General features: G+C 48.1%; 1 protein-coding gene across 3 annotated transcripts in view; it reads left to right on the forward strand.

Moving 5' to 3' along the window:
• Window positions 1-24,541, forward strand: part of dusp8a (dual specificity phosphatase 8a) — a 47,178-nt gene that overhangs the window by 18,875 nt on the left and 3,762 nt on the right. For 2 of the 3 annotated variants that reach the window (XM_056416755.1, XM_056416757.1), the window contains exons 4-6: window positions 23,547-23,707; window positions 23,829-23,988; window positions 24,339-24,462. In XM_056416755.1, the coding sequence (XP_056272730.1) occupies window positions 23,547-23,707; window positions 23,829-23,988; window positions 24,339-24,462 (445 nt within the window). Of the gene's footprint in view, window positions 1-13,282; window positions 14,015-23,546; window positions 23,708-23,828; window positions 23,989-24,338; window positions 24,463-24,541 lie in introns of those variants that run through there. The other variant, XM_056416758.1, reaches the window with a different exon arrangement.

Consider the following 24,541-nt stretch of genomic DNA (forward strand, 5'->3'; position numbering starts at 1 on the left):
TTTTCCTCATTTATTCAATTCAGTTTATTTGTAGAGCCCAATTTCACAAATTACAATTTTGTCTCGGAGTGCTTTACAATCTGTGCATATAGACATCCCTGACCTTTGACCTCACATCGGATCAGGAACAACAGAGGAGGATCCCTCTCCAGGATGGACAGGTGCAATTACATGTATCTAGCATTGTATTCAGATATTTCACTGCTTTTGTGAACCTATGACCTTTGGTAAACCAATTTCAAACACCAAAACAGTTGGTCCACATGAGTAAAGGTGTGTTTTCAGAAGAGATATGAATCATTTTAAAAATCGAACTTCAATTGTCAGCTTTAGGGTCATATTTTCTCGAGTAAAGCGCTGTCAGTCTGTTTGTGACGGGTTCATACACATGCTGACTAGATGACGCCGCACATCGCCCTCAATTTAAAGACCCCTTTCTAGTTTCTGCTGCAGGCAGGATATTTAATACAGTCTATCTCTCAGGACAATCCGTCCATTATTTTGCGGGGTTTAAAACAATTAGAAATTATTGAGCTTGAGTATTTCGTTGGGTAATAATTTGTTTTGAATGTTGAAAGTGATTCCATTGATCTCTTTCCAGTAAATGTTGATTTCTTTAACTTTGCACCTTAAATTGAAATGTATAAAACAGACGCAATCTCCAGGTTTAATAAATTACATTGCGTGTCCAAATGCTCCTGGCCCGGCCCCTCTGTCACATTTTTGAACCGAATGTGGCCCGCAGGTCAAAAAGTTTGCCCACCCCTGAGCTAGCTGCTGTGTCAGCTAACGACAACTGCGTAGCTGAGTCCTGCGTCACAGCGGATCTGATGTAAACCCGCCAGGATGAAATGTGTTGATGCTAGAGTCAAATAACCCGGTGTTCCATTTTTAGAAAGAAGAAAAAGAGATAAATAATCGACAGAGTGAGAGAGAGAGGAAAAACCCACTCATGTTCTGCATGAAAAAAGAGCGCTGGGTAATCGCTTCAAGAGAACCGGAGGTGGTGCTTCAAAACGACAATGCGTCTTTATTCATAGCTCACTCATTCTTCTGACTGGAAAATATAATTAAAAAATAATGTTCAGGAATGCAGGGGCGTATTTCATTGATCTTGTGTGTGTGTGTGTGGTTTGCAGATGTACATCACTGCTCCTAATCTTCCCGAGCGCCATCTGCCAGTGTTTTTCACCAGATTACTAAAGCGTCCCACGACTGGGTCAAAGAGAGAGAGAAAAGGAGAGAAAAGGAGGGATGGCGGCACGTGCCGGACGTCTCTCGATTCTCTGCACCGGGGAGACATGGAGGGCAGCGTGGACTTAACTTAGTCCATTATCCTTGATTATGAGGACTACAAATATGAGTTATTCAACAGAACATGTTTGATGAGGGAATAACTGTCGAGGTTTTTATTAGGAACAAATAGGAACAAAACATTTTCTTGGTTACAAACTCCCAAATGTGAAACTGTCCTGCTCTCCTCTATTCTCTCATACTTATTGACGAAATAACAAATACATTCATCACAAAAAGTAGAAGATAATGAAAACGATTGTTCTTCACAAGGTGATATGTCCACCGGATGAAGCCCAGACAGGTATGTGGACCCGGCCGCTGAACCGGCTTGGTGACATTTGAGCTGTGTCACATTTCCTTCTATCTACAAACTAAGTATGGAGTGTTTCACACTAAAAAGTAACACAATAAAGTCATTAATGTGATTGCTGAGTCCTGTACGCAGGTACATTTCCCCTGAGATGTTCATAACATGAGAATAAATCTATTGACGGTGGTGAGAGAAAAGTAAAGTCATAAACCTTTTGCTTCCCAGTAGAATCCAACGTTTAATTGACATATCAATCTTGTATAACTGAAAAACTGCATACTGTGTTAATGTACACTACCGTTCAAAAGTTTGGGGTCACTTAGAGAGGGACATCTTTATTTTTCAAAGAAAAGCACTGTTTTTTCAATAAAGATAACATTAATCAAAAATACACACTATACATTGTTAATGTGGTAAATGACTATTCTAGGTGGAAACGTCTGGTTTCTAATGAAATATCTCCATGTATAGAGGCCCATTTCCATCAACGATCACTCCAGTGTTCTAATGGTACATTGTGTTTGCTAATCGCCTTAGAAGACTAATATCTGATTAGAAAACCCTTGTGCAATTATGTTAGCACAGCTGAAAACAGTTATGCTGGTGATATAAGCTATACAACTGGCCTTCCTTTGAGCTTGAAGTTTGAAGAACAAAATTAATACTTCAAATATTAATCATTATTTCTAACCTTGTCAATGTCTTGACTATATTTTCTACTCAATTTTCAATTCATTTGATAAATAAAAGTGAGTTTTCATGGAAGACACAAAATTGTCTGGATGACCCCAAACTTTTGAACGGTGGTGTATCCATGATCGTTGTAGCTGGAAAGCCATTAGTTTTCTTCTCCGGGTGAGCGTGCTGACTCCCACGCTGTCAGCCTGCCAGCGCAGTGCCAACGCACACAGGACAAGACATGGCGATGACATACTGATGGGAGGTATTAGGAGATGAAAGGTGCCTCTCTCTCATTTTCCCTCGCTTGCGCTCTCTTTTACTCACACACACTAAAAACACACAGGAGCTGCTGTGTGCCCCGCGGCTTTGATGAGATCAGGTTAGGGTGTGACTGCACCGGCTGAGGTACAAAGGTCAATTCAGTTATGCGTCATTCTTCTGTGCTGTTATACAACGGGGGTGTGTGGGTGTGTGTATGTAGGCTCGCGAGTGTGTGTGCGAGCTCTTTTGTGTGCGTGTGTGTTTTTGCTCGTGCGTGTGTGTGTGTGTGTGTGTGTGTGCTCGCGCATCCGAGAGAAGTGAGGTAATCGTGGGAGGCCGAATCTCACAATGCAGCCGTTCACAGGGACATTCCAATGAGCTACATAAGGAGGTCTGTTTGTGTCTGTGTGTATGTGTGTGTGTGCGTGTACTTGTGTGTGTCTGTGCGCATGTCTGCATGAATATGTGCATATGAAGTAGTGCGTGCACGCGCATGAGGCAATCTTTGAGTGTGAGAAAAAGACAAAACAGATGGAGAGCCATTGAGGAGATGAGGTAATACTCAACTAATGTGTGTGTGTGTGTGTGTGTGGGGGGGGGGGGGGGCACGCACAAGTGTTCAAGTGGTTACATTTATGTGCGTTCGTGATGTGCGCATGAGTCAGAGTGTGTGTGTGGTCGGAGAGGCCGTCACGCTGACCCGTGCTCGTCAGCCTGAAAGTCTCGCTTTAAGGTTCTTCTCCTCCTTCTGGAGCGCAGCAGGAAGTCTCCACATCTTAACACACGCGCATGCACACACTCTCACACACTCACACACACTCACACACACATGCACACGCTCTCACACACACTCACACACGCATGCACACGCTCTCACACCTGCAGAGTTCTACACTGCATGTCTGTGTGGGTGTGTGCGCTCCCGACAGACACGGATCACAATGTGTATGTGATTCAGAAACTCCCCAATGCTTAAGTGCATTCTCTCTCTCTCTCTCTCTCTCTCTCGTGGGCCATCTCAAGACCTTTCAGAGCTGGACGGGGATATAATGTGCCGTAGATACGTGTGTGATTGAGATCAGGTTGACTTGATCGATCAGCGACAGTTATATTTACCCCTCGTTGGCTCCGGCTGTGCTGCGATTGGCTGCAGCGCGAGTCGGTGAGGTTGGGTTCTCCCTGCCACCCTCCTTCATTTTTCCTCTTTCCACCGCCTCCGTCATCCCCTTTCTTGACCTTCTAACCTGCCCTCTCTACCCCCTCTGCTCTCCCCTCCCTCTGACCCCTCTCCATTACGCCGTGGGGAGCTTCAGCAGATCAATGATTTCATTGAGAAGTTGCCAGTGGTGCCATTAGGAGGTGAGCTCACCTTCCCCAGGGAGAACTGACACATTATTCTCAATGACCTCGCCTTCCTCTCCATCCCTCCATAAACCCCTTTACCTTCCCCCCCCCCCCTGTTTCTTCATCTCTTTCCACTCCTCCTCCTCCCTCTCTCCTCTCTTCTGTTTCACGGTGCTGAGAACAGAGCTCTATTTTTAGTTCCAGACTCCTGCGGTCGTCACATCTGGCGCCAGTGGCCTCGGTGCTCTCATCCTGGCCTGTAGATACACAAACACACAAGGACACACACTCTCACACACACACACACACACTTGCCACACCCCAACAAGCACCAAGGGAGCATAAAGGTAAAAGAAAATGGTCTGCGAAATGATCCATGACATCACCTCCCGGCTCTAAAAAGTGCTCCAGGCTCTGAGAGGCTCGGAGCTGCACGGTGGCACAACTCGCTCCGGAGATATTAATGTTCTTCTTTTTCAGACTCACACCTTGAAGAGTGATTGTGCAAATGCTTAACTGCACACACACACACACACTTGCAAATGCATGCACATATGGACAGACTCCCACACACACACACACACACACACACAATATGGTTACAGGGCCCAGAGGAGGTCCGTACGGAGTTGAGTTTTATGTAACAATGTTCTGTGTTGTGACCCCCTCCCTCGTCTGTCTCATCGGCCTCACATGATGAGCTTGATGTCATTTCCCCCTTTTTTCCCTCAAAACCCCAAAACAAAAACAGACCAGCGTATGTGTGTGTGTGTGTGTGTGTGTGTGTGTGTGTGTGTGTGTGTGTGTGTGTGTGTGTGTGTGTGTGTGTGTGTGTGTGTGTGTGTGTGTGTGTGTGTGTGTGTGTGTGTGTATTTATGTGTGTCGTTGCCAAATGTTTTCACCATGACGTGATCCCACTGCTCTGCTTGCCTCCTGCTACTCTTCCTCTTCTCTTCCATCACTCAGAATCCTTTGCTGGCTCGGAGAGGCCACACACACACACACACACACACACACACACACGTGTGAATCACAGTCATGTGTATTCTCTAGCATGCAAAGAAAGAGAGAGAGAGACCCTTTTCTCCCAGTTGCACGCACAGAAGATGTGTATACATTCCAATCAGTGCGGCTAAAGATTAGAGCTTGAGATGTCAGTGCAGACACACACACACACACACACACACACACACATCATTTAAGCTTATTTGCAAAGTGATCTTTCTGTTCATTTAAAAAATAAAAAGCACGTACTATAAATTTATAAACATTTCTGGGTGAACCAAAATGTGACCACAACTCAAATTATCTTAATTTGCCGTTCCCAGGCACATCCAAGAAAATCTGAGACAAGTTGCATTATTCTCTGGAAATGAGCCCTTTGTATGGTACAGTCTGTACAAACTCACTGAATAACTTTGATTTGTTTCAGGAAGATGTCTTGGGGAGATGAAGGCATACATGAGCAACAGCAGTAGCAACACCAAAGGCCTCCTCCAGGTTCAGTCATCCTCCATAACTCACCCCACCTTTAACGGTCAGGTCATAACCCTCTGCTCCGCAGTCACTAATCGGGGAGTTATGTTTGACCCTCACCTGACCTTTAATGACCAAATAAAATACCTGTGCAAAACCTCCTTTTATCATCTCAAAAACATCTCCAAACTCCGCCCCACTTTACCCCTGTCAGATGCAGAGAAGCTCGTCCACGCCTCCATCTCCTCTAGACTGGACTCGTGTAAATCCCTCTTCACTGGGATCACGGGCAACAACATCCAGAAACTGCAAGACATTCAAGAGAGTCCGGAATTATGAGCACATAACACCCATTCTCCACTCACTGCACTGTCTCATTCCGGATTAAATACAAAGACTACTCACCCATAAATGCATAAATGAAAATGCAACTGTACCTACAATAACTCACTCCTCCCCAAACCTCCACCCGCATCCTCAGATCCACCAACAGCTCCTCCGGGTCCCCAACACCGAGCTCGTATTTGCTTGTGGCCACGTGAGGGCAACACAGACACTGGACTCTAAGACTGGCCGACAAACCCTTTTATTCTGGAAGGTGTTTTTGACTGCCTGCTATTTTATTTTGTATTATATAAATATGCTTTAACTATCTAGTGGCTCTGTAGCACATTTTTAAATGAAAAGTGCGTCGAAAATAAAATGCATTATTAGAATTATTAACATTATTAAAAAAACTGCAAAGGCATGACTGAATTAACAGTAGGTTTAGGCTCTATAAAAATAATAATAAAATATGATATGCATATCAACCCTTTTTTTGTTTTTTTCTTACAAGATGCAGTTTGCCTGTACAAAGTAAAGCTTGTAACCCTGAGGGACAGCACTTGTACCACAGGGCCTTAAATACTTCTACCATACTTGTTTAAGCTGCTTTGTGTATACAGTCCCTCCACAGTGCATTCCTTCTGGCTCCTGCTGCATTTTAAATCTACCCCGAAGCCTTTTGAGCGTCCAAACTCGCCCCCTGTCCCCGAGTCGTCCAGCATGGAATAAAAATAGTTTGTTTAAACTGTTACCTAGGCAGTGTCAACACATCAGGTCAACAGGAGCTGAAGTTGTACAGCGGGCTAACCCAGGCCGCTTTCTCTGCATGACGCACCTCATAACTCGAACTCCACCATGAATCCGGGCCAAGCGCTCCGTAGTTTGGGTGCCGCTGCAGCATTCATCCCGATGACCCCGACACACGCGTGGAGTGGAAATGTTCAGGGCCAGAAGAAAGGAGGAGCTCAAGGTGATGCTCGTGTACGCTACCCAGAGCTGGCCTCTATCCACCAGATTCCATTCGTGCTCGGACTGCCCGCTGCCGCTTCTGTCATGGCGTCATTCCCTGGAACAATGGTGGATTCCTGTTTATCACTGTGCCGTCGTTCCGCTTGACGCTGACACACTTTCTCTGAGCCGCGGCCCCGTTTACCCGATGCGGTTGCCACGTTTAGTTTTTGAATCGGATTGAGACTGCACCTCCAACATGTGGATCAGGTTATATTTCTAGGCAGCCGTCTGTTGGGTATTACGTTATGAGAAAATCCTTTTTATTGAGCAGTTGCTAATAATGTTCCAAATAAAGATGGCTGATTGGCGGTGAGTAGCATCGCGGCAGAGCAGAGGGTTTAAATCCTCTGCGGTTTAACACGTTCCCCGGTATGTACACAGACTTGTAACTGAGGTCTTATTACCGTGATTTCATGCTGACCACACACAAACTTTTGAGCTGAACCTCTGGAGCTGCTGCTTCCTGATGAAAGCGGGAGATTTTCCATCGCCACAGCAACAGGCTAATTTTGGAGTTCCAGGCAAGGCCCCAGATTGAGGAATGCAGCACTTTGTGATCATTCCTGGTCCTCCTAATATCTTCCCACACACACACACACACAAACAAACACGCATGCATCGTTGAAGGCAGCCTACAAAGAGGTCACTTCCCCCTTCTGTTGTGTAACTATTTCCTGTTTCTGATAACGTGACATCGGGGCTCCCCGGGGGTGAAATAGGGAGACGCCAAGGGGACTCGGCATGTAAGGATACAAAACTATGTCGTGAGTGTTTGTGTATTCGCCCTTCAACTGTGTCTTTTGAGTTAGGAGTAAAGGAAAGAGAAAAAGTCCAGAAGTCCGACCATTCGCTTTAAAAAGTCATTTCTAAAGCGGCGTAAAGGCGTTGGCGGGGCGCGCACAGGAACAGCTTGCCCAGTTCCTCTCACGGCATTGCGTCATTCCTTCTCTATTGTTCTTCTATAGCTGGGGGAGTGATGTCACTGCAGCACTGTGGATGTGACACAATTACACACACACACACACACACACACACACACACACACACACACACAGTCTCCAAGGTCTGTAATGGCAGGAAAGCCAGCCCTGACCGCGGGTGTTGCGATAGCCACTGTCAGCATGTCCTGTCCGCCCAGACGCAGCCTCCAGGGTCCAACGCCTTACTTCTACTGAATGACTCCAACCTCAGTGATGCGTTTGCATTCTGTGAGTCAATGTGCAGGCTTTAGCAGGTTTTTTTTTAATATCTCTGGAACATCATCAGAAATATTTGTTTAACATTTCAGTTGGGGAAAAATATTTATTTGAGAAAGAAAAAAAGCAACGTTACGCATTTGAGGTCGTGAGTCATGCTGTGTGTGCGGATGAGATAATAGGAGTTTTGGGCGTCAAACGGATCTTACCAGTAAGTGACCGGCACAGACGGACCCGGACCCAGTTGGAGCTAATTATGAAACAGGTAGACCAGACACGTGTGTGTATGTGTGTGTGTGGGGGGGTGTAAGAGTACCAGATGGCTCGGCTTCCAGCACTGCTGTCAGTGCGTCTCTCAGCCTTCCTGCTGCGCTGATGGGAGCTACCTCTCAGTGAACTGATCTTGGACCTGCGTGTCACTCTGCATGGAGCAGCGGTGCATCTGTGTGTTCGGGGTGTTATTGCCTTCAAGTACTGTGAGGAAACCCTGTGCATCCCAGTTCAGGCCATTAGCATTTAGAATGAAATAACCATCCGTTATGCTCAAGTGAGGCTGTGTCGACAAACTCACCTCTGGGGAAATTAGATGAAATCAGAGTTTGCGCACACACACACACACACACACATCTTTTCCCTCCTGCACACGGATGTCCATGGTTCCAGGTCTTATTTACCCTTTATTGTCCCTCTCTCACACACACACACACACACACACATGTATTACATCTCGATTGACATCCTCAGAAAACAGCTGCGCGCCGCCTCCCTCTCGGCTAAAACTAACATTCCCTTTATACATTCACACTTTTGCACAAAGTGAATGCCAGGCTTTATACGCATGCACACATACTGTACGCACATGCCTGTGGTGGCCAGCAGCATTTCATGTTGAGTCTTAACAGCCCGCCTTTTCCTCCACGCACACACACACCGCTGAACATCTCCAACTGGGATTTTTAAGTAGTTCATCTGGTTTATGAGAGCCCGTCTGGCACTGGAAGCCCCCCCTCGGTGTGTTTGATAGCTCTTCTATTTCTTTGTGTGTGTGTGTGTGTGTGTGTGTATACCTATTTGCTTGAGTTGATTGATTGATTGATTGAATTTATTTAGAAAGGGTGGATGAAAGATTACAGCATAACATGAGGGAAGAAGGCGAGAAAAAAACACCAACCCCCCGACTGTGCCCCGAGAGGGGTACAGTGTGGGAGCAGGAAAAAAACACCTTAGCATGTGTCTCTCTGTGTGTGGAAACAAGTTTCTTGCCCAGTGAGATAGATTTACTGCTGCAGAAGCCCCGGGTGCTGAGCTCCTCCGGGGGGTTAAGTTGTTTGGAGGGCAGGGGGTCTTCTGCATGACTGATGAGCACGGGCCTCCCTCCAGGCTGCACGGGTAGAAATGAAACTAACGCATGCATGAGCACGCATGCATGACCGAGTGGTGCATCAGTGCTGCCTTGATAGCGTACACCCCTCCTCCCGCCTGCTCTTTACATCAACGAAGCACTTCCCTCCATCATCTTCTCGTCGTCACCTCCTCATCCTCTATTTCTGACGTAATCGGCTCGCGTCGTGTGTCTGAGAAGGGAAGGAAAGAAGACATCATAAATGTAGGAGGGAGGCGCTTGGAAGAGGAGAGAACATCGATTTTTTTATATATTTTCTATTTTTGGTGACCGTGCAATACAAAACCAAAGCAATATCAATTTTGGGGTTTCTTAGTTTGGGGAATATAAATGCGTTTTTATTTTTATTTTTTGCATTGCACCAGTTATACATTTGGACATTCGACTCAATAAAAATGTAAAAAGTCTTAATTTTGAAAAGCTTCCTGATTTAGGCCACGACAAACTCCATCAAATAATGAATTAAATAGCCGTACGATCAGGCGATTACTCCCTCCCCCATCATGTCCCCTCACAATTCGACTACGTCATTTCTGTTCCCTTCTCCCTATGGATTCAAACAACCCCCAATTACACCCAGCACCCCCAGCTACCGAACCACCCCTCCTCTCCTGCAGCACCTCCCCCACCCGCAATTGCTCCATCCCTCCATCCATCCTCCCCTCTGCCTCCCCTGTTGACTACCTCACCCCCCAGGCATGGCAGCTGTGTTCTCCTGTAGGCATTACATCACTGCAAGAGCAGCCTCGTTACTGATCCCCTGACAACCAGCACTATCAACACACACACACACACACACACACACACTTGTGGACATATGCTTGTGTTTACGCAAGTTGGAGCAAATAACTGCCTACCCTGTCTGACCCTGTCTGACCCCCACAATGTCCTCTCTTGTCTTCCTCTCACCTTGCACCATTCTTCCTCTTCCCACATGGTCTCGACACATGGGTACACACACACACATATACACACACACACACACACACAGATGAACTCACACACACAATAACCCTTCACCCTAACCTGCCCTATCTGGAGAATGACGTCTCTCCTTCCTGTGATATCCTGACAGATGATCTGAGGTGTCGGATGACGCTCCTGTCGCTGCCCGTCTCAGCGGGGAGGGGCGGGTTTACGGGCGCTGACGGAAGATATTAAATGAAAAATATTGTATTTATATTATGATGTTAGTACATTTTAGTTTTTTTTACATAGATTGTAAATCTGCATAGACTTGTTTTGGAGTTGTTGTTGTTGTTGTTGTTGTTGTTTGCAAAGCACATGCAAATTAGAAATGGGTTTCAATCACTCAAAAATCTAAGTGTGAATAAAACAAATATTTTATAGGAAATAATGGGTGTAACTGGAATTCCTCTTCCAGGATCCAAAAAAAAAGTGCAATGCGGAGAAAGAAATTATAATATTTTACGGTCATTTACTATTTAAAAAAACTTATAATATTAAGTAAACATTCAATGTAGTTAAAGCATTGCAGGTAAAGTGTAAAAGAGGGAAGACGATGGCTCAGCGAGGTCACACCTCGTCAGTTCACGCTGCCATTACTTCAGTACGTGATGTATTTTTGCCTCCACGACACATGTGATACAACTTCACCGACATAAGAGTCGATTGGAATGTGAAACGATGAAGTCCAGACGTGTATTTCCTTGTTTTCTCTCCAGTTGTCAGGTGCAGACAAAATCTCTCACATGTGAATCTAACATCTAACAGAGAGGCTCGGCATGTTCTTCTCGTCTCCAAGGCCCTTTGGCCTTTACGCCCCTTCTCTCTTACGCCGCTATCTCCGACTCATCTCCTCTCTGTTTTGGCTGGTCTCTGTGTAAACTGTGCGTTGTCCCAGTAACTCTCCCATAAAAGCACGCTCTAAATCTAAGAGATGTCAGTGGAGGGGGGCGGGGGGGGGGGACACCCGGAGTGACCGTCCCGACTATTTTGGTCGCGGCAGGGCACACATGTGCAGTCGATAAAAAAGGCCCGGCTGTCATTTATAGCGTCTTGGCTGTAATCCTCTAATTAACACGCCTTCTATTCTGAGCCCCGTTGCCCTGCTGGGGACCGGAGGAGGAGGAGGAGGAGGAGGAGAGAGGGGTGTAAAGAGAACGAGGGCACGGTGTTTGCTCCAGGAACATAAAAGAGTTTGAACACCAGCAGCTACTTTGTTGTGTTGCTGTTGGCGTCCGCTGCTGTGGGCTTGCAGGTGTGAGGAAGCGGTGTGTTCCAAAAGCTGTTTTTTTTTTTACGGCTTCGAGCCACACAGACAGAACAACCAAACGGAGGTGTTCGAAGAAGTTCAAAGCGTGGGCGATGATGATCGCCGTGTTCGGAGTGTCCTGACCCGAAGTTGACCACAGTGGAAGGCCACAGTGTGTGTGTGCGTGCGTAAAAAAACACACACTTATTTGTTCTTCGGTCCGACATCCTCCCAAAACCAAAGTCTGCATTTTTCACAAAGCTCATCACCAAATGACCTATTTCCTCTCCCGCTCTCGGCGACCCGTACTTGAACAGAGGGTGACGTAAGGCTGCTCTCGCCCGAGTGTGATCGTTCAGGGGTCTGCAGTGATGAGATGAGGTCAGTCAGTTATAGCCTGCAGCTGGGCCCCTAACGAGACATCTTGTTTCAGCTCATTTGCCTCTCTCTGTGGCGATGGCTGAATGTGCGTGAAGCCCGTCTGACCTGGTGTGAATGTAATCGGTGTGCTGGCGTATCAACCTGAGGCTGAGCAGCCCGGACATCTCTCCGGCCCCCTCGTGGCAGGTGCTGTTGTAGAATCTGTATGTATTCCGAGCAAGATGTTTAATGACCGAAAATGGTAGCGACAACAAAAAGGAACCGCCATGTTAAATGTATCTGTCGTACAAACCTGTGTTAACATATCTGGGCTCATGAAGAATGTATTTAGAGGAGCTGTATTTGCATAACAATCCTCCAGGCAACATGTAGTCCAGTCCTGCGCTGCTTTGTTTCCAAAGCTGGACGTGTGGCCGACATGTTTGTCATTCCATAGTAAAGTACCAGAAGGCTTCGTGTCAAACGGGACGATGGCTGCCGACCACAAGCTGCTTTGGTCTTCTCATCATCTCCAGTCTGCTCGTCCACTTTTTGTATTCCTTCGTTTCTTTTTCTCCTCCCTTCTCTCCAGCTTCACTTGTGTTTGCTCTCCTCTCTTCTCCTGCGTCCTCAAACACGAGGACACAGTGTCCAAAAGACTGGCGCGTTAGACATGAGCCGGCGCAGGACACACGGTGAGGTCGCACACGTCCCCTCACCTCCAGAGGTGAATGATCCGTCTACGTCCGGACAGTCTGAGACCTGCAGGAGGTGTCGTGTGCTCCTTTAAGGCCGAGCACCCTCATGCAGGTATTCAGCTTCTGCTTGCTGTTATGCTGTGAAGCTTTATTCAAGCTACAGAACCTTGTTTGGTATTGAATAGGAATAAAAAAATAAAAAATGAAATAGGATATTTGAAAAGAAAAGGTCTGCGTCCCATTTCTACGTCTTGTTTTGAACGCGTCAGAAGTTCACAAGCCCTCAAAATATCAAATATCGTCTCAAGAAGCGACTTGTGATGCACATAGATGCAAGCCCTTCTCCCCTGTTATCGACAACAACACAGACACTATGCAGTGTTGTAGCAGTGTGTGTGTGTGTGTGTGTGTCTGCTACACAGCCTCATAGCTGTCTTAGCCTCCCTCCTGCTCTGCAGCGAGGCCCCTGAGGTGGCCACATATTTGTTGGGTGAATAAGGAATGTGGTTACATGCCTTAGACATTAAGCTATGACGGAGCGCTGGCTCCACAAGAGAGGGAGGGTGCAAGGGAGGTAGCAGAGGAGGAGGAGGGAGGGAGGGAGGGAGGGAGGGTAGAGTCTGAGCTCACGCAAGTGAGCTCATTCACCCCCAGAGCTTGAGGAGAGAGTGCAGCTCCGTCATCCTCTTTGCTGAGAGAGAGAGAGAGGGAGAGGTGGAGGGAGAGGGAGGAGTGTAAGCCCAACGATTGAGCGAATGAGAGACGGGGAGAGAGAAGCAGCACAACAATAGTGGGCTGCTCTTGTGGCCGTGGACTCCCAGAGACAGAGGCAGCGCTCAGAGAGACACACAGACGCTGTGTAAACCAGCTGCAGACACATCACAGCCAGCCAGTGCAGACGGACTCACTTTTGTTCCTCCTCCTTCTCTCTGTGCGGCTGCCATTCTTCACAAGACCACACAATTGCTGAGCTTTGACGCAGGAAATTTTTTTGGAATTTTTGTGGTCATTTTGTGGGATTTTTGCCATTGGTGGACTTGAGGAGCGTCCACAGACATTTTGGACTCGTTTTTTTAGTCTGTTCTCGGAGGGTCACCGCTTGCACACTGTGACCGCTGACTTGAGTGTACTTGAACTTCACCAGGAGTTTTTTCGACTTGGGATTGTTACACTCAGTGTAACAATCCCAACAGCCACAGTGGGCTCACCTCAATAAACCCTCCCAGGAGAACACTTCTGTTTGTTCCTCCTGACATTGTTCTGCGTGGCAAGGCTCACTCCATCCCAGTGGGTGCGTGAACCAGAGTGTGTTCTGGGGGATGCCTCTGGATGTGGTGATTGCCCCAGCGGAGGACTGTTTTTGGCCGGACCGGCGGGACACAGACATGAGGCTGAAGATCAGGGTCCGCCGGATGAAACGGGGGAGAGAGCTAAGAGGTGTGTATCCACCTGGACACAGCAGGAGACGTGATGTGTGTGTGTGTGTGTGGGGGGGGGGGGGGGGTTGAGAACATCCCTTTCTGCCTAGTAACATATTGAGGATGTAGGCCTTTGTGTACAGAGCTTACAGATTGTCTATACTATAAACACAGACGTTGCTGGGGACTTGGCTGTGAAATGCACCACTGTCAAATACAGTGACGGTGTGTATGAGGGGGAAACCCACTGATCACAGAGCACTGCAGATGAGCACAAAGGCACAGCGGGCTCCCACGTCATGAGGTATTCCAGTCCACGCGTGCTGCAAACGGAAGATGGATGTGATTTGAGTTTTAAGGACGTCTGATTGATCAATAGTGGGATGCGGTGCAACAACAGGCGAAAAGAATCCATCGGCAAACCCGCTAATTGTTTTCCTACCTTTTCTGTTTGCGCAGTTGATGTGTTTAATGAGAAAGAATAGGAAGAAAGGGGATTAAGGGGATGACGTTATAAAGGCGAGAAGCGATGAAGAGGAAAGAGCGTAAATAAAAAGCACTCGCGGGGGGGAGAATGAGAGCCGTGACCTGCGGTATGACACAGTGCTCATGCTCTCTCAGCCTGTGGTCATTGAGATGTAAAACTATCACAAAGGCTCTTTCTGTTTTCTCTTTCTTCTCCTCTGCTCTTGGCTTTTGTCTCCCTTCTGCTCTCTCTCTTTCTCTCTCTCTCTCTCTCTGCAGACGGTTGTCTTGTGGAGATTATGTTATCAATATGTGTGCAGTGTGCACTGCAGGTGTTTAACATAACACCTTTCACACAGAGCGATGAGGCAATGCAGAGCCGTGCTGCTGTGGAATTTAATCTGTTTTTATATAACACACTTTCATGCATATTGCACAACTTATCTATGCAGCCATTGAAATGCTGGCATTATAGTTTGATCCTTTGGGAGTAAAGTTTGTATGCAAATGTCGATGTTATACATGCATATCAGAAGGCTTCTTCAAAGCATAGTGTGTGTGTGTGTGTGTGTGTGTGTGTGTGTGTGTGTGTGTGTGTGTGTGTGTGTGTGTGTGTGTGTGTGTGTGTGTGTGTGTGTGTGTGTGTGTGTGTGTGTGTGTGTGTGTGTGTGTGTGTGTGTGTGTGTGTGCGTGTGCAGTCCATCCTGTCGAGGTTTTGCATCTGGAAGTGTCAAACTGCCTCAGAGGAAACTCGGGGGGGGGAAATGACACATTTGCCATCAGCAGGTGAAAATAGAATAGTGTGTTTCACAGGTTATTTTGAGGCACTGCAACACGTCTCTGTGGAAATAGATCGGCTAATTTACAGGAGGGTTTATCGTCCTGTGTCGCAATAACACGGTCCTGCTGAAACAGCAGTTGATCAAAGTGACACACTCCCTCTATCTGTCTGCAAAGATAGAGGAACAATAAACAGCTCGCCCATCAGCCAGAGCGGCGTGTTAATCACACGTTCCCGGCTATCACCTGACGCCCCGCATGAAAAGCGATGACATCACCCCACTACCTCATCAATGGGCTGTCAATCTACACATTTCTGACAGGCTCCCCCCTCCCCTCCCTCCTAAAACACACACACACTCCAATCGCTTCTCCGGGCTTTGCAGCACAGCCTTTGTGAAGCTGAGTGGGACATGTGTGCAATGATGTCATGTTGGGAGGGTGAGGGAGGAGGGTGGCGGGGGGTGGGGGAGGGGGGGTCACATTGAGATGCTAATGTCCCCTCATAGTGTTGGGGACAGCTGGAGGGGCACAGAGGATGGCGTCATGTCTCCCCCGATATGAACCACGGAGGGGGGGCGGGGGACTCATTCAGGCAGATCAATGCCCCCAGGCTGCCGTGGGCTGTGTGTGTGTGTGTGTGTGTGTGCACGCTTGCCTTGTTTTGTGTGTGTTCCCCCCACCCCCCATGTCCATTAACAGACGAGTTAAAGAGGACAACTGAAAGCTACACAGAGACTGAAACACACAGGGGCGAGAGGGAAGGAAGAAGGAGGAGAGGGGGGGGGGGGGCTTGTATTGACGAGGCAGTCAATTGCTCCAACTGCAGTGAGTGCGGTTACATGATGGTATAATTCGAATCTTGCTTTAGTCGGACTATGCTATCTTTTGGGGGATCAGCTGTTATCCCAATATACATGGCAGTGAGTAACGATACGATAGGTGGCGCTGTTTTCATTACAACTCGTGGTGATTGACCTCTTCACCACCACCAACAACAACATCAAAAGAACCATGAACCCATAACGCGCAACGCGCCGGCCCAGAGGGCGCACCAAGTCCTGAGGGGCACCACAAAATAGGCAACTAATAAAATCCTCATAGTTATAATAATTATAATGCCGATATTATTTCAGTCTAGAAATAAAACAGGCAGAACAGAAACAATTTATCGGCACTGAGTGATGTAACAGCAGAGCTCCCATTAACCATAATAGCCAGGCAGGTGTTGTGTGTCTCTGTTCGTCCGGTCAATATCTCCGGGATTCCATATCCATTCATCTTTCAGCTTTCTGCATTTATGCTCACAGGTCCTCAAAAAACTTGAATTTAATCCAAACATCTGCAGCCAAAAGCACACTTTTCATGTCAGCGGGATAATAACCTGGACTCTTCAACTGAAATGTGAATATTGAGTTGGAGGAAATGACTGATGAGGAGGAGGCCACCAGCGAACAAAGGAGGCCCGGGTGCTCGGCTCTGACAGGGCAAGAGAGGGAAATAAGCAGTTGCATAAGTGATGAAGTGGGCAGAGAAAACGGAAAGAGGAAGTCACTGCTGGCGAGCGGGGCCAATGGCGACACAGTGCCCTCTTTCCCCGGTTGTGTGTTTTCTTTCTATCCAAAAGATTTTCACATTTTTTTTTTTTTTCTCCAAGTGTGTGTCAAAATCGGGTTAGTCACATCCTGTCCAAGCAGATTTTCCAGAAGTAGATGATAAATACAAAACATGATCTGGAGGCCCAACGTAGAAGAAGTTAGACTATTATTTCTGTGTGGCTTCAGGATGCGACTGGAAATGACTGCGGCCTTTATATCTGTTCAGCAGAATGTGTGTTTCTGTTCATTCTGGACTAATAAATGTCGGATAGGATGCAACGAACAGCCAGAGAGCTTCGCCTCTAGAGTTTAATGCGGCAGTGTGTCCGTCTCTGCTAGCTGTCACGCTGAAGGTGAACTCATCTCTCCCAGTTGACTTTCTGATGTCATCCTCATGGACAGCTGGGCTGGTGTGTGTCACGGGGTATTTTCAGTGACCTCAGGGTGAGTGTACAGTGTGTTTATGCATGTGCTTTGTGTGCTCATATTGGAATGGACGGATGTGTCATCGTTGTCTTTTGGAGAATGTGAGGCCGTGTCTCTTTGGGTTATTTGGTGCTCACTGCTGTGTGTGTGTGTGTGCGAGCATGTTTGCCCTTTTGTAGGCTTACTGTGTGTTTTATGCCATCTTGACAGCACTCAGAGGGACACGATGAGCCGTCATCAACATCTCTGCCGCCATGGCAACCTTAAGTAGATTGGGGTCAGGTGACGAGGTGACAATAACACGCTATCTCCTGTGTGACTAACGTCCATTTGCGGAGGCCGTGTCAGGCTTTGACTACAAGGAAGGTGTTTGTAATTGTGTTGACGTAATGTCACTGTAATGTAAGTGCAGGCCGGCACACTCAGCCCTGCTCTCTTATCTCTGACTTCAGCCTCCCATCATGCCAGTAGCCCCTTACTCACACTCAAAGAAATGACTCATTGGATGAACTCAATTAAATTGTTGGCAGGTTTTCCATCCAATAATTATATGCAACTCCAACTCAAATTTAGCACATCAGTGCAATAAAATTTAATTAAGTTAGTCCAACTCATTTGTATCAAATACATCTAAAATAAAATAACGATACTCATTAAATTAAATTAATTTGTGTTTGTCCAACTCAAAATATGAACTAACTAACTAACAAAATATGCAGACTCCACACAGAAGGAACGCCCCAACTGGGAATTGAACCCACGGACCTCTGGCTTTGAGGCGACAGTGCTAGCCACTACACCAATGTACAGCCATGAAAGTGTCTTCACCTCATACAAATAACTGATTTTCAGAAGGCGCATGCGCAAATGGTAGTCCTCAATGAAACACATTTATTTTGAGTTGATATGCACACCATCTAACCTAAATAAATCTAAGAAATGAAAGTATTCCTACATTTTGTGTTACACCCATTCAATATAAATATCTTCGTTTTGTAATTGATTTATTTAAATGTATCAAACAATATTTAAATGTGTCACCTCTAAGAAGGGCTTGAATCGTTTTTTTTAGTGCAGTCTGCCAGTCACACACTGGCTCACACGGCTTCCTGCCGCTTGGATGCTGATTTAAACTGAGATGAGGTCAGCTACAGAAATCACAGCTAATTATTAATCCAGGCACAGACGAAGGGGCGAGAATATTTTTAGACAGTATATTTCATTCACATGTTCACTTCCCTTCACACAAACACACTTTCTCCCCAGTGTTTAACACACACTGTCTCCACTGTGGGACGTCCTGTCTTCGGCCCTTCGAACAACTTTCTAACAATGTCCTCGCTCAGAAAGGGAAATGGTTTCCGTGTGACGTGAGGCACTTCCTGTTGATTTAACTGTCTCCAGGAACATACCGCTTCCTCACACGGATACAGTATATACCATGCCTGTGGTGGGAGCTATATGTAGCACCATTTATTTTCTTTCCATGTGTGTGTGTGTGTGCTCCACTCCAGCAGCTTGGGAACAAAGAACCAGGAAGAAACCCTTCAAAGAAGTATCCTTCCTCTCGCTGTTTTATCAATTGCTGACATTGTAGCTCCGCCCAGAGGATCACTAGAAAGAGGCTCTGGTGGAAATGTTACAACACAAGCACAGTTTAAAACTGTGAACTACAAACGGCTGTTTAGTCTACTCTCCAGAGGCCACAAAACGGTGAAATCATACACGCACACACCCTCTAGCATCGCAGCTACCAGCCTTCACTTCGTTGCAGTGAGCTTTCCTTCCTGTATCTGAGTGGTCTGATCACTCTTTCTACATCCATGCATCTCCTGTTCCCTCTACTCCACCCCCCCCCCCCCCCATGTAGAGCGCTGATGTCATTGCTCCGCCGATTAACAGTCCTTCGCTTTGCACTTAAAGGGACAGTGCACCCATAATAGCACCGGGTCATGAGGATGCACCCAGTCTCAGAAAATGTGCTGTTGTGTAATAGCGCAAAAATACCAAAGTATCGACTGTATCCTCCGAGGGTTTGCACAACTACAGTTTTGCAGCTTTTTAGATTGAAGCACTGTGTGTGTGTGTGTGTGTGTGTGTGTGTGTGTGTGTGTGTGTGTGTGTGTGTGTGTGTGTGTGTGTGTGTGTGTGTGTGTGTGTGTGTGTGTGTGTGTGTGTGTGTGTGTGTCGGCCAGACGTTGCACGAGTAGTGCAGCTGGGTGTGTGTTACAACAGAAGGCAATGCCATGCCTGTGCTGTGCTGCGTGTGTGACTGGAGAACAGTGATGTCACGTCTCACTCACTCTCACTGTGTGACCGTGCACATGCACACGTGTGTGCTTCGACCCCGATTGGGTCAGGCGGGGCTAAACCGAGATTAGGTTCTTATCTCCCTTCTGGAGCTCAGGGTTTCCTTGAAACACTCCACTCCATTCGACACACCCCTTCGCAAGGTCATTACCCACTCCTCAACTCACACACACATACACACACACACGCCCATGGACGGATTAAGAAACCACGGGCCCCTGGGCCTGGACGTGTCAAGGCCCCCCCCCCCACCCGCAAAAAAAAATCAACAACAAAAAAAATCAACAAAAAAAAGTCAAAACAAAAAAGTAAAATTAAAAAAAATTACATCTAAATTTTTTTTTTTACATCGCTAACAAAACAGTCCGTATGGAACAACGATACCGGAGCTGAGCAGACAACATAACGCGAATTATATGACCATGACATGAATGACTTAAGCCTAGCATATACCGGCTATGGCGCATCGTGTCATATCATCATATCAATACAAAGTTAATAACAGCTACTTCACGCAGAGGCTCTGGATTAGGGGCCCCCTGAGCTCATGGGCCCCTGGTGCCGGTAGGCTCGTTCGGTAATCCATCCCTGAGTAGGACTATTGGGGCCCTGTTACTGACATGAATGACTTAAGCCTAGCATATACCGCCACGCGCATCGTGTCATATCATCATATTCATATCAATACAATGTTAATAACAGCGACGCCACGCTGAGGAGGCTCAGGCCCAGGGGCCCCTGAGCTCACGGGCCCCTGAGCTCACGGGCCCCTGAACTCATGGGCCCTGAGCTCACAGCCCCTGGGCTCACGGGCCCTGAGCTCATGGGCCCCTGAGCTCACGGGCCCCTGAACTCACGGGCCCCTGAACTCACGGGCCCCTGAGCTCATGGGCCCCTGAGCTCACGGGCCCCCTGAACTCACGGGCCCCTGAACTCACGGGCCCCTGAGCTCATGGGCCCCTGAGCTCACGGGCCCCTGGTGCCGTAGGCTCGCTCGCAATCCATCCTCAGTAGGACTATTGGGGCCCTGTTACTGACATGAATGACTTAAGCCTAGCATATACCGGCATAGATAGATAGATATATTCAGTAGCAGCAACACAAGAATAAAAAATAAAAATAAAAAAAATATATAAGAAGGGTTAGGGTGATCTGGCAAGAGCCTCATAGTGTTCTCCTGTCCTCTGTGTCCAATGGACACCAGTTTCTTCACCACCTGTTCCAGGTGCTCCAGCTGGCAGCGATGATGGAGCCAGCAACCAGTTTGTTAAGACGGCTGGTGTCACCCCAGCAGACAATGGCAAAGTGCAGCACACTGGCCACAACCGACTGGTAGAATAACTCCAGCATCTTGCTGCACACGCTGAAGGATCAAGCTTTCAGGAAAAAGAGTCGACTCATCCCTTCTTGTACACAGCGTTGATGTTGGCCTTCCAGTTCAGTCGGCTGTCGATGGAGACGCCCAGGTACTTGTACTCCTCCACCATGTCCACGCCCACTCCCAGGACACTCAGAGGTGTAGGAGCTGTCGCCTTCCTCCTGAAGTCCACCACCATCTCTCTGGTCTTGGCCACGCTCAGCCGCAGGTGGTTCTCATCGCCCACTTTACAAAGTCACTCACCACTGCCCTGTACTCCTCCTCCTGTCCATCCCACCACTGCAGAATCATCAGAGTACTTCTGCAGATGGCATGACTCCGTGTTGTACTGGAAGTCACTGGTGTACAGGGTGAAGAGGAAGGAGACAGAACAGTTCCTGTGGGCTCCAACATCACTGACCACCGCAGACAGCACACGGCCCATTCTGACAAACTGTGGTCTGCCTGTGAGGTAGTCAGTGATCCAGGAGATGGTGGCTCACTCAGCAGCAGTGGCTGGATGGTGTTAAATGCACTGGAGAAGTCAAAGAAAGTGACTCTCACAGAGACACCGGTTCCATCCAGGTGCGACTGAGCGCAGGTAGATGATGGCGCCCACTCCCACATGAGGCTGGTAAGCAAATTGCAGAGGGTCCAACGATGATTTCACCTGCGGCCGGAGGTGGGCCAAGACCAGCCTCCAGCACCTTCATCACATGGGAGGTGAGGGCGAGTCGGTAGTCGTTGAGGCCAGATGGTGCTGACTTTGGGACAGGGACCAGGCACGACGCCTTCCACAGCACGGGACTTCCCCAGCCTCAGGCTGAGGTTGAAGAGGCGCTGCAGGACACCAGACAGCTGGGTGGCGAGGTCTTTAGGACCCTGGGGCTGATGCCATCAGGACCTTCAGCTCTGCGCTGGTGTAGTTTCTCCAGCTGTCTTCTCACCTGGTCAGTCGTCACAGAGAGAGGGGAGGTGGAGGAGCCCATTGTTATTGAGGGCTCGGTGGATGTGCAGCTCAGCAGGGGACAGAGGGGAGGAGGTGTTTGGGAGGTGTGATGTGGAGGAGACGGGAGGGCTGTGAACTGAACCTATTGAAAAACAGTTCAGCTCGTTGGCCCTCTCCAGGAGCCCCTGGCTGTCTCCTCCCACCTTGAAGCCAGTTATCTGCTTCATGCCAGACCACACCTCCCTTGTGTTGTTCAGCTGGAGTTTGGCCTCCAGCTTCCTCCTGTAGGAGTCCTTGCCTCCCTGAGCTTCACCTTCAGGTTGCGCTGGGCTCCTCAGCTCATCCTCCTCCAGACCTGAAAGCAGCTTTCATGTTAAGAAGCGCCTTCAGGTCCCTGGTGATCCAGGGCTTGTTGTTGGGGAAGCAGCGACAGTCCGTGATGGGATGGTGGTGACAGAACTTGATGTATTCCGTGATGCAGTCGGTCATACTGTTGATGTCCTCCCACAGCACATCCCAGTCCGTTGACAAGCAGTCCTGTAGAGAGACCACCTCCTCACAGTCCTGGTGGTCACCGCAGCTCTTCACCAGAGGAACATACCTGGTGTCAGCGACCAGGTCATGATCAGACCTGCCGAGGGGAAGGCAGTGGTATTAGCATACAGCAAGTCCAGAGTTTTATTGTTCCTTGTTGGGCCTATGTATTGATGGAAGGTTGGCAGAGCTTTATCCAATGTGGGTTAAAGTCACCAGTGATAGCCATGAATGCTCCAGGCTGATGATTCAGCAGAGCAGACACAGTGAGTGGATGGTGTCCACAGCTCACCACAATGGACGGAACTCTCTCGGCAAATAGCCAACAGTTCACAGCGCATCGTGTCATATCATCATATTCATATCAATACAATGTTAATCACAGCGACGTCACGCGCGGAGGCTCAGGCCCAGGGGCCCCCTGAGCTCATGGGCCCCTGGGCCTGGGCCCGGTAGGCCCGTTGGTTAATCCATCCCTGCACACGCCCCAACCATGTCTCGCTGCCCCCCACCGTTAAGTTATACAACCGCAGGGGCGAGCGGTGCCGATGTGTGTGAGTGGACAGAGAGGTGCAAACAGTGAGAGTGAAAATGTAGCATATGTAAACGGCAAGATGATGTGTTCATGTCTTCAGATAGTATCTACTTTGAGTGTGTGTGTGTGCTGTGTGTGTGCGCGGTGTGGTTGTCAGGGGGATGTTACTGGGCCTCTGTCCTGGCCCTGCACCTGTGGCCTCTCTCATTCCCGCGGCCTGACGCAATGCACTGCTACAGGACATGAGCTCATGCAGGAAACAGAGCCACACACACACACACACATGCCAGAAGTGGAGCCGCCTGCTTCTTAAAGGGCCAGACATACACATTCCTGGCCGCCCAGCAGTCGACCGAACTCGCACACAGAAGCACAGGGAGGCTCTTTTTCTGTGCTCCTGTTGCACTAAGCGAGACCCAGACCGTGGAGCCCAGATTCACCTCTGAAAGCCCACCGAGCGTCTGTTTGCTCTGCTGATGATGTCCTTGATTGGTTCATGAGAGACTTTGCAGAGTTCCCAGCGTGTTGTGTAACTGCTCTGTGGAAAACCATTAGTGTACCTAATCCATTCTCTCTCCTTCTCTTCTGTCTCTGCAGGAGGTTTCGCTGCTTTCTCCTCCTGTTTTCCTGGCCTGTGTGAGGGGAAACCTGCCACTGCTATGAGCCTATCCCAGCCCTGTTTGCCTCTGGCTAATGTCGGGCCCACTCGCATCCTGCCACACCTCTACCTGGGCTCACAGAAGGACGTCCTCAACAAGGTAGGATTGTGTTTGCATCCGTTCGCTCGTTTTTGATCACCATCATGGAGCGATAACCGTCTTGTTGAGGTTACCTGGCAACGAAACGTGTTCTTTCACTGATTTATCTCTGTCTCTGCAGGACCTGATGGCTCAGAATGGTATTACCTATGTGCTGAATGCCAGCAACACCTGCCCCAAGCCAGACTTCATCAGCGAGAGCCACTTCATGCGCATCCCAGTCAACGACAACTACTGCGAGAAGTTGCTTCCCTGGCTGGACAAAACCAATGAATTCATCGGTATGAGGAGAGGAAATGTAGTAAAAACAAGAATGTGTTTGGAATAAAGATTAGCAGCTCAAAGCACAACACTGAGGGAAGTGTCTTTATAAGGGAGTGGATTCCTCTCAAGTTATGAGTTGAAGAATGTCTTGATATTCACTACAACATACCCGCACATCCTCACAGTTCATATAAGTTCACGTGCAGCTCATGGTAACAGTAGCAACAGGTATGACACATCCAGTCAGCTGTTCCCCCTTGTACTTTTCCACTAAATGTCAGTTTGCTTTGATTGGCCGTTGATTGTCTCCAGACACTTTGAGCTAAACATGCGTGTTCACACCAGTGTGTTTCCTCCTCCCCGACAGACAAAGCTAAGGTGTCAAACTGCAGAGTCATTGTGCACTGCCTGGCTGGAATCTCGCGCTCGGCAACCATCGCCATTGCATACATCATGAAGACAATGGACTTGTCGTCAGATGATGCCTACAGGTACGCTTGCTCCTTCCACCCAGCAGCAGCACCGCATTCTGTGATGTGCATCAGCAGAACTGTTCACACCCTAAAATCC

Source organism: Pseudoliparis swirei, chromosome 6, assembly GCF_029220125.1.
Source record: "Pseudoliparis swirei isolate HS2019 ecotype Mariana Trench chromosome 6, NWPU_hadal_v1, whole genome shotgun sequence".
Taxonomy (NCBI): Eukaryota; Metazoa; Chordata; class Actinopteri; order Perciformes; family Liparidae; genus Pseudoliparis; species Pseudoliparis swirei.